General features: G+C 43.8%; 1 protein-coding gene and 1 long non-coding RNA gene across 2 annotated transcripts; one reads left to right on the top strand and one right to left on the bottom strand.

Annotated features, from left to right (window-relative positions):
- Nucleotides 1-2,043: 2,043 nt before the first annotated feature.
- On the bottom strand, nucleotides 2,044-5,137 carry RGS2 (regulator of G protein signaling 2). Its single transcript, XM_064147169.1, has 5 exons — nucleotides 4,981-5,137; nucleotides 4,596-4,697; nucleotides 4,439-4,500; nucleotides 3,429-3,595; nucleotides 2,044-3,000 (listed from the first exon to the last, which is right to left on the bottom strand). Exons 1-5 carry the CDS (start codon nucleotides 5,094-5,096, stop codon nucleotides 2,806-2,808), a joined length of 642 nt encoding a protein of 213 aa, XP_064003239.1. The 5' UTR covers nucleotides 5,097-5,137; the 3' UTR covers nucleotides 2,044-2,805.
- LOC135177342 (uncharacterized) lies at nucleotides 2,728-3,910 on the top strand. Its single transcript, XR_010303039.1, has 2 exons — nucleotides 2,728-2,938; nucleotides 3,556-3,910. It is a non-coding gene; the product is annotated as an uncharacterized LOC135177342 (long non-coding RNA).
- Nucleotides 5,138-10,493: the final 5,356 nt, after the last annotated feature.

A 10,493-nucleotide genomic window follows, 5' to 3' on the forward strand; every position in this document is an offset into this window, starting at 1 on the left:
TTTAACTGCAGCTGTCAGACTGCCCAGAGTGTGGAAGGTGCATCTCTGAAAGCATTCAGTGGGTTTGGATTTCTTCAGGAAATCCTCACTGCTGTCTTCTAGGGGTTGCAGCTCTCACAGTGTTCCGGGTGAAGCTTACTCCTGGCAGGTGGGAAAACAGGGCTTGTATCAAAGCTGGAAAGGCAATAAATGGAAGGAATGTTGTCTGCACAGATGTATTGCATTTTATTAAAAATAAGTGGTTTATTTAAACCATCTTTTTTATTGTTGTTGATCCACTGAACTGTTTTGATGCAGAGCTTAGCTGTGAAATCAGGGCTCTCAGATGCTGCAGATAAACTGCATCAGGGATTCAGCATGGCTTGGCTGGTTTGCTACCTTGGTGGTATGCTCTGTGGAAGCTCTAACACTGCCTGCACAGGCTTCCTAAAACCTGGTATTCGTGATTCAAATCTTCAAAACACACCAGAGCAGCCCTCAGGCAGCAATGCCCTGCCTAACGGCCCCACCTAATCTCCCCTCTAAACTACATAGTGTGCTGTAAGTACCTCTGGCACCTGCTGAAACTAGAAATGTGTCTTTGCCTGAAACCGGATACCAGCCATGCTTAATTACCACATCTCAAATTGTCACGGGTTAATACAGCTTCAGCGAAGCTCCATGGAACTATTCCTGCCCTGCTTCTGAGTCACTAATAGGTATAGCTCTGGCTATTTTTATGCTCCTCAAATTATTTTGTTAGATTGCAAAAGCAATTATCGGTCCAAATGTGTTTTTCCTGGTTGTAAAAAAAAACTTTCTCTGTTGCAGCAAATTATAGAGTTGAGCTTTTCTTGTGCTTATTTTATGTGAGCTTAACCCACAAGCAAGTTCAGCTTTCATAGCCCTAGAAATGAGGCAGTAGCTAAGTGAGGGCTATACTAAATTTGCTTGTTTCCAGTGCAGAGGTAATGTAATACATGTGTCTCTCTGTGTATTCACATATAATGCTATATATCCTACACTAACTCTATAATATGTATGAAGTGGTTGCTTTTGAACAATTTTTTGATGTGTAAATGAAGTGGAAATTCTTGTGGTTAGAATTTTCTTAATGCTCAGAGAACTGGGTTGTTGTAGAAGTGAGTGCTGTGAATATGTATGAACTACACGACTGAATACTTAACCTGAGGAGTGGAGTCAAAATAGCTAAAGCCAGGACCTAAACAGAGCTGAAGCTCAAACAAATGACAAAATAAATCAGGGAATGTTTTGGAAGTATGGTTGGATTTGATTATTTTAAAGGTGGGAGGTGGTTTTTTGTTGGTGTTTTTTTTTCCCCCTAGTCTAGACAGAGCAGTGATTCTATGCTGGTTTTGGATGTCAGGAAAAATTGACATGGAATTATGACCAGTATCTTTCCTTCTAAGGAACTCTCAATAAAGCTTTTTGCTCTCTGATGTAGTATCACCTGTCCTGGGCCTGTGTAGGTTTTACTGCCTGACACTAAAGCCCTTCTAAGTCCTGTTTGCAGCAGAGGTTTGGTTGCCTGTATTTCAAGTAGCATCCTGTGACCTCCAACAGCAGGAACATTGCTGCTTGTGGCTGCTTCACATATAATCACAGTGCCAGATTGGAAGGGACCCTGAGGATCGTGTGATCCAACCTTTCTAGTAAGAATATAGTTCAAGTGAGATGGTTCAGCACCCTGTCAAACTTTTACACCGTTCCAATCAAGGGGAATCCAATGCTTCAATGGCCTACTGCTTTCCAGTTGATCTGTCAGGTGTAGCCATACAGGTGCCTTGCACTGTCTTAGAGATTGGGTTCGTGGGTAAGTGGTTAAGACAGAGGATGAAATGGAGTATGTGTCTCTTGTTCAGCTTTTTATTATTTTAGAACACCCAAAATGAACAAACAATGTATCTGGTCAATTAGGAACTGCCTGCTTTAAAACTAGCCCTTGTCAGGTCATGCCCAGGAGATGTGGTCTTGATACTCTGGCGTCCTGTGTCAGGTAGTATATCTGTATAAGCATAAAATAGACTAAGCAACAAATGAAGCTTTGTATCAAAATAGTTTATTATAAACAATAAGAGACTTCACTGAAGCTTGCTGTCCTCAAGACAGAATTATGACATTGCAGCATTCAACACAATCATCATCCATATATAAATATAATACTATACAGCTCCTGTTTGCCTTAGCCAAGTGTTGCACTCAGTCTGGCCTTGTGCAGCCCTGCTGACACAACCCAGCCCTGCATACTTCAGTTGCAGAACCTGTTCCTCTGGAAACCAAGTTGTATTCTTGCTGCACAGTGCTGGTACTGTCTAGAAGTTGAACAGAAACCAAACACATCTTTGCAGCTAGAGGCAGTTTTACAGAACCAGTGCAAACACACCAAGTGACTGATGATGGCAACACTGGTTGATGTTTAGGAAAAAATAAATATGCAACCAATTACTCAAGTTCCCAGCACTGCGCAACCGGGCAGCAGTACAGAGCAGCTTCTAGTTACAAGAAGGAAGCTCTGTTCTGACCTCAGCTGTGACAGGACTCAAACTAATGCATGGAGTCACCTTCCACTGCAGCACTCAGAAGTGCATTGCCAGCAGCTAGCTGGCACACTGCTGTTGCCACCTCTGAACACCCTCCAGTGCCAATCTTTGCCATCAGCTTTGTGTCAAAGTCAGTACTTTTGTCCTTGCACCATGGCAAAAAGTGAGCACTTCTCTATCTCAGTCTTTCAGGTCAGGATGCTGCCTTGAGCTGTGGCTTGCTTCCGCACCAGCCAAGAAGCTTCTCCTTGCTCTTCTCCACTGCTCATGTTCCCTGAGCTGCCCTGGTGATAGGTGGTTTCTTGCACAGCTCCTGATAGAATTCAGATTCCAAGAACCGTGGATATGAGTTATTCTCCATCAAGCTGTAAACTCTCTTCTGTGCTGCACTGAAGCAGGTATGAGTGGCTTCTTGAATGTTCTGTGCAATCATGTTCTTGGTTTGGAAGTCAATATTTATCTGAAATTTAAAGAAGGACATTTACTTCTGAGAACTGAATTCAAATATAACATCATAAAGTTTCAGGAAAGGTTAAGAAAAGGCAAGACTCTACTACTACAGGGTCAGATTAATGAAGTTTCCTTACATGAAGCCTAGTGTAATTTAGATGTACTGTTTTACAGTGCAACACTCAAATTTAAGTTAGTGTTCAATGCAACTGTTCACTTGGCCCAGTTAAGATGGAAATCCTGGAATACTGCTCGTGCCATTTACCAGTTTGTTGAAAAGGCAGGTAGGGAGAAAGTTACATGCAGACACAGATCTTAACAGTAGCATGTATGGACAATTCAGTTAGGCATCTGAATCTTCAAGTCAGTTCAGAGGAATAGAAAGCTGTAAGAATTCTCAGAACAGGGCACTTAGGTGTTTACATAGGTTTTCTTTACCTCTTTAGGAGCTTCTTTCTCAATGAAGTCATTGTAGATCTTTTTTGCTTTCACTGTCAGCTTCTGAGGTGACTTGGTTTTCTTGAAGTCCTCACAGGCCAACCAGAACTCAATATTCTCTTCACAGAACTCAGACTTCAGAAAAGCTCGGAAAGCAGCAAGACCATCTAGGGAAAGAGTAAAAAAAAAAACACCACACATCAACTTACTATTTCAGGAATCTTAAATTTACCCACTGGTCACATCTGTTTCTACCCAAACATTCTGCTGTAATTCTGGTCTGGTTCTTTCAGGGATAGCAGAGCAGTAACAAATTCTGAGCTTATGCATGCAGACAAATTAACACTCTAACAGCCTGGCAGGCTTCACTTGGAGTTAATATTTTTTTTTTGCTAAACACAAAATGAAAGCTGTTTCTAGTCAATGTCCCCTTTTGTCTTGTCTGCATATACATGTTTAATAAAAACTCTCTTTAGATGGGACCTTCTATGTTAACCTTTTTGCTGGAGTAAATATTTGATTGCACTACAAACCTCTGGAATATTTTCTGCAATGGAAAGGATGACTCAAGTCCAAAGAGCAAATGGCAATATTATTTCTTAGTCTTTTTCCTCTGCTGTTGAGTCTTTCCATGTAGAGCTACAGTAAAACCCTGAGATCACTGAGCTTCTGTGTTACAGAATCCTTCCCAAGTTATGTGAATACATCTGCCTTGGTTAAGCAGTGAGCTCTGAACAAACATGCTTTTCACATTTTGTGAAGCCAAGCATGGTTTTTAACTTCAAGGATTTCAGAAGTAAAAAATCCACTACAGTCCAGTATCCTTGATGTTTTAATAGCAGTTTGCCCTTTCTTTTTTTAAAGAACACTTCTATGAAACTCTGCTTTAAATTCAAAGCATTTAATTTTCAAGTCCAGCCAGAATTAAAGCTGTTTATGTTAGAAACACACAATCATGACATGGAAGGAAGCTTTCACTCTTGAATGCTACTTTTTGAAGGCAAACTTACATTTATTAGCAAGAAGTTCGTCAAAGGCTTCTGACCACAGCTGGGCTTCCTCAGGGGAAGGTCTGCAGAGAGATGGGGAAAGCATTAGACTCCATTGCTCAAGCTTTACTGTTGTTGTAAAACACTTTACGTTACTTAAATCTTTCTCATAACTTACCTGAAGTAGGTGCGTTGTTTCCCCACTTTCTTAGACTTCATTTTAGTCGAATTGGAAGAGTTCTGCAGGAAGTAGCTCAGCCTCGTTTTCCAATCTTTAATACTGGAAGAACAAAGAGGAAGATACATGTTACAAATGACAGCTCCAGAAGCTGTAGACACAGTCTCCTTTACTAACAACAGACGCAAACGCTTTCCTAGCGCTGCTCTGCCAGCTCAGTGCCCAGGGCGAGCAAACAGCTCTCCTTTCGGCACGCAGGCTCACTCGCCGGCCACTGCCCAGCGGTAGCCAGCGCACAGCCGCCCTGCTCCTGTTGACAGCCCAGCCCCGGAGCCCGCTTCCCCGCCACGACTGGGAGAAACCGGCGAGTGGGGGGGGCACTCACATCGTTCGCTTCATCCTGCCCCTCTCCGCCGCCTCTTCTGTCTCGCCTCGCCGGCGGCTGCCCGGCTCCATGCGCCCGCCGCCGTGCTGCAGCGCCAGGAACACCGCACTCTGCATAGCTCTTGCCTCGCCCGGCCGCTTGCCTGCCCTCTGCCGCCGCCCGCCTTTATAGCCCGCGCCGCTCCGCCCCGCGGCGCCTGTCCCGCCCCGGGTCCCCCCCGCGGGGAGGGAAGGCGGTGCAGCGGGGCCGGCGGGCGGCTTAAGGTGCGGGCGGTGGGTACGCTGGTTTTCCCGGTAAACCGCAGGGGAAGGCTTTACCTTTCCCCGAGATTGCGTCTTTTCCCCTTTTATTTTGTGGGTCTTAAAATGTATTTTCTTCTTTTCACCGCTTTATAAGATGTTGATTGATTTCTCCCCTCCGCCCCGCCGTTGCTGCGCCTTCCTGGAAAGCGCTCAGCCGGTGCCACTGACGCCAGTCCTTGCGGCAGTCCTGTGCTCTCGGTCAGCACCGTGCCCTGCGCTTCTGCAGCTTTAGCTTTCATAAAGGCAACACAGCCTCTGCAGCGTGGCCAGTACTTAGCCGAGGCTCAGAAAGGACGTGGACACCTTTCTTTGTAACACTAGGTAGTCGCAGGTTTGAGTACCTGCTGGTTTTGGTGTGCCCCTCTCCGCTAGCCCAGACTCTTTAGCACTTTAATAAGCTGCCTGCACGTCGGTTTTGTCTCTGTACACTGTTGCCACCTAGCAGTGAATTGTGTAAATCACTCCCAGTGCACGAAGCTGAAATGTTGGTGCCTCGCTCCAGCCTCTGGCTTCTTGAAAAGGCTGCGTGGTCCTTCTTAGCAGTATCCGGCTTGAAAGGTATCCTATCTCAAGAATTTGGATTTAGGAATTGGTGTGTTTCCCTTTAGCTTGCACTGCTTTCCTGCCTTTCTCTGCATGTGGCTTCCTTTTCATAGGACTCCACAGCAGAGTACTGCTGAGAAGCTTTGATGAGAGGCTGAGTTCAATGCAATCAAATCATAGAATTATAGAATCGTTTTGGTTGGAGAACTCCTTTAAGACTGAGTCCAACCATTGCCTAACTACCAAGGCTGATGCTAAACCATGTCCCTCAGCGCCGCATCTGTCTTTTAAGAAACGCCTCCAGGGATGGAGATTCAGTCACCTCCTTGAGGAGCTTATTTCAGTATTTGAGAGCCCATTCAGTCAAGAATGTTTTTTTTACTAATACCCTGTCTAAACCTCTTCTAATGCAACTTGAAGCCAGTTCCTCTTGTTCTATCACTTGTTACTGGGCAGAAGAGGTGGACCCCCACTTTGCTCCATTCTCCTTTCAGGTAGTTGTAGAGAGCAATTGTCTCCTCAGCCTCTTTCCCCCTATTTCCCTCAGCCACTCCAGACCCTTCAACATCTTTACCATTCTCTGGACCTGCTTCAGCACCTCATTGGCATTCTTATAGTGAGATGATCCTTTTAGGTCATTCTGAATCATCCTTGTAGGTAAGCACCGTAGTCTTACAACCTCTCTACTTGCCAGATATGCACGAAGCTGTACAAAGTCATTTGCTTTAAGATGTGTGGAGAAAATGAATGTGACCTGATTTGTGAAAGCATTTAAACAAGGAAGCTTTTCAATATTACCTGTTTTAAGTCCTTTGCAGTATATACTGATGGTCTGGTAGGAAAATTAAGTTCCATCCTCTAAATTTTGCCAAATCATTTCAAATTATTTTTACAACAGGTGGCTCTTAGTCTTGCCTATAGCACATAAAACTTAGAAGTGGAAATAGTGTGTGTTACCGTGGGAGGGAGGACACGTGGAAACACTGACAGAAATAAAGTTCAAAGTGCTGTAAAAGCATCACTTACAGAAAATTTGTGGGAATAAACTTTCCGCAAAATAGACCAGGGCAGACGGTGCCTGTGTGATGGATGGAGCTGTGCTGACTTGCTTCCAGGTGCTTCCATCATCACTTGCTTTGAGTGCCAGGGTCAGACAAGCTGTGCAGCTGAGCGATTTGGGCAGGAGCTTGCCAGGAGGTGCTGAACAGCGTGTAACGCGTGAGGATGGGAACACTCTCTGCACGTGTGAAACTTGCAGCATGCAGCCTCTAGGCTGGGGAGGGGCTTGGCCTTAGTATAACAGATAGAAACTCAGCCCGGAGCCTTAGCCAGGGCGGAACCTCTGTAAAGGATCAAATGCTTTGCTAGAGGAACAGTACATCCTTACCTTCCACCTGACTTGTGGGAGATTTCCGTGTTTTTTCCATGTTGGCTTCAAGTTTCTTTTGTCTGATTCTGGAAGTCAATTGTAGGGAAATAATGCCTGAGAATAGTAGGAATTGAAAAACTTAAAAGTTTAGTAAGGTCTAGTCAAGTTTTTTTTTAGCATTTATATTTTGGAGGCTTATGCATAACACACTGGAAATCCTGCTGATGTTTGAAGCCTGACAAAATGTTTCCTTGACGGTCCTGGAGATGACTTGCAAGAGCAGAGCTGGGATATTCCCAGCATTTTCCAAGTTGTAAAGTTGGCAGCAGTCGGCATATGGAAAATTGCAGCCTGCATCGTGTATCTGCCTTATATTCTTTATTTTAAACTTTTTAATGGCTGCTTTCAGATACCCATAAAAATGGAGCTCTCAGTTAAAGAGGGTAGTTACAACATTTGTATTATCTTTAAACAGTGGAAAAAAATAAGTAGTGTTCCAGGTAAAAAAAAATGGTGAGGTTAGATGGCCTTATAAAACATACTTACTATAATGTTTGGTTTGAAAACTATTTAGATCAAAATTCATTTTTATTGGCAATGTTACAGTATGTTTTTAGTTTAAATTTTTATTATCCCTCCAAAACACAGAAACAGTTATATTTTATTTTTCAGTAAAAAAGAAACTTTACCCAATACTTTCTCTTTTGGTGCCCAGTGTGTTTCCTTGGCTAGGATGCTAACATTTGCCAGGAGTTCAGTAACAAATCTGCATGATTAAAGCTATTGTTTGCTTATGTTTAAAAAAGCCTTCACAAATGGAACAATCTTTCCCCAAATAAATCATCTGATCTTGAACAACGTCATCAGTGTACTGTGCAATGACCCAGTCATGCCTGGGGTGGCAAGGGGGATGCTTCATGGAAGGGGGCTGCTGGCTCCCTGTGAGCCACCTGCTCTGGGAGCTGTGCAGGCGCTGCCCGCAAAAGCGATGGGACTCTTTGAGCAGTTCTAGACACCCCCAAATCTAAGTATTACTTACGAACACAAATGGTGTTGTGCACTGACTCAATCAAGTCAGATTAGGCATCTTGACCCTGGCCTAACCTGTCTCTTGCAATACTTTCAGTATCAATCTCTTGATACTGCCACTTTCCAGAGAAGCTTTGGATTGCAACTGCAGCACAGGTTCAGATATATTAATGTAGCACAGTTCATCATGCTGGTGAAAAAAAGTTGCCTTGTGATGCTTTCCACTGGGAACAGGGCTGTGGAGTGTGCAGTCATGCCTGTGTGACTCAAGCCAGTGTCCAGACCAGCACTTTGGATATGTGTTTACCCTGACCTCTGCTCTTTCAAAACAGTGAAGCTGAAGAAAAAGACAAACACAGCTCCATATCTTTTGCTTCATGTGCTTTTTAAAGCATCACTCTATTTCTGTAACTCTAATTTCATTGTCAAAGAGCAAGGCCAATGGAAAGTGGTTGGGGGGGAGCATATAACCCAAAGTTTGCTATTGAGGTTGGTGAGAATTGTACTGTTGCCTGCAGTGAAATCTGATGTCAGACATTTAATGACATAAGCTCTCACCCTGAAGATCACAATTCTCTTTATGGAGGTTTTCTTGAGAATGTTCTGTTCTTTCTCTACTGATATGACTCCTACGAGCACCAGTAATGGTTGGATGTACTGAGGAATAACATATGCAATAAACATCGAGTATGGAAGATGGGTTTTTTTCCACCTCAGTTCCATTATATGCTGCAATAGCTATGCTGATCTTTTCCAAGTCCCCTGTGAATAGTTGTTCTCCCTGCGTAATACGTAAATCTGGGCCTGCGTTTTCTGAAATGCCAGTCCTTGTGCCTTCTTTTTATAGAGAAGACTTGGATGAAAGGAAAAGAACATGCAGAAAATGGTCCAGGGACTTCATAGACGAGTTCCATAAAGCCAAGAGAGGAGAATGTGCTTTTTCATGGTAGTTCAAACTGTGCAGCAGATGGGTTTGAAGGAAGCCTTGCTGAACCCTCGGTGTCTTTGACTAGCTGAAAAATCCTTTTCAAAAGAAGGAATAAGATGTTGAACTATGTTGTCTTGTCTTGTGGAGGCAGGGAATTAATGTGGCTGAGTCAGGAATTTATAGAAAAATGGAGTTATTTTATTTTCCCAAAAACCTGACCCCAAAACTATAGACAGAAATTAATTTAGTTTTAATTAGCAGAGTCTGTTAGGTTGAGAAGATCTATAAGGATACCATAGGTAGATTTGACTATTTTGGAAGTCAGAAGTTGGGAAAGGCTAAGTTGTTAAACGTAGCATCCCCCACTATTAATAAGGCAGAGCCAAAGTTACTCACAGGTGAGTCAGGCTGGCTGAAAGGAAGGGCTGTCCAGATGCTTGTCCCCTTGCTCTCTTTCAGGAGGCCACCCAAGGGTCGTTAAGGCCCATTGAGCCTGCATAAAGGGTGCTTAAGGTGGGAAGCCATGCAGAGCAGAGGTGGCTCTGTCCCTCAGAAGCATGTCTTTTGGAACGCCAGGGGGTCCTTCTTCAGAAGCTATCCAGGTGGGGGTGAACTCTAAGGCGGGAACCCCAAGGTGGGAAGTCCCCCAATATTTATACCCTTCCTAGACAGAGTCGAGTTAGCACTTCCAAGGCATAAAGACCACAGCCAATCCCCAGCCCAATTCCACCGTGGGCATCTGCACAAGGCACCCCTTGTGCCAGAAGGGCCCCTTGCTCCCCCCCACTTCATGCCTGCAGGGCTGAGGGGGAAACAGATCTTTTTTCGCCTTTCCCTCTCCCATTCAAAGCATGGAGGGAGAGGAATTTTTGTGACCTCTTGTAATACAAATTACGTATTACGCAGGTGTACTTTCTTATATTTTTACTATGTTCCTTATAAATATACACCTATACAGACCTGGTGCTATATCTGTGAGATGATTCACATCAGCACCAGAACAGATCAGTAAGAAACACCATGGTGCTGCTTCTATTAGCATGTTTTTACTGCTGTTCTTACTCGTCTTCTAGGCTACGTCTTCTGAGGGAACTGAGAGGTATTTGTACAGCAGAGCACAGGGGTGCATAGCTAGGAGTGGAAAGAATGTATGTCTGCATTGTGCATTGTTAAATGATAGCAGTTGTGCAGGGCATGTATGGCAGGGCACTTTTTAAGATAGATATTCTATCAGCCACGCTTTCTGAATTGTTTTGTATGAGTGAAGATGTTTACTCAAACCTTTAGTCTGATTCTAGTTCTGTCCATTGCATTCTGCCTTTCTAGACCCTTTCACAACTTC

This window comes from Pogoniulus pusillus, chromosome 8 (genome assembly GCF_015220805.1).
Source record: "Pogoniulus pusillus isolate bPogPus1 chromosome 8, bPogPus1.pri, whole genome shotgun sequence".
Lineage (NCBI taxonomy): Eukaryota > Metazoa > Chordata > Aves > Piciformes > Lybiidae > Pogoniulus > Pogoniulus pusillus.

What these genes read in the sequence shown, in the direction of transcription:
- RGS2 (XM_064147169.1), bottom strand. Translation starts at nt 5,096, where the DNA reads ATGCAGAGTGCGGTGTTCCTGGCGCTGCAGCACGGCGGCGGGCGCATG. An exon ending in GGCAGGATGAAGCGAACGAT is followed by an intron (nt 4,698 to 4,980) that starts GTGAGTGCCCCC and finishes TTGTTCTTCCAG; the next exon opens with TATTAAAGATTGGAAAACGA. An exon ending in AAACAACGCACCTACTTCAG is followed by an intron (nt 4,501 to 4,595) that starts GTAAGTTATGAG and finishes ATCTCTCTGCAG; the next exon opens with ACCTTCCCCTGAGGAAGCCC.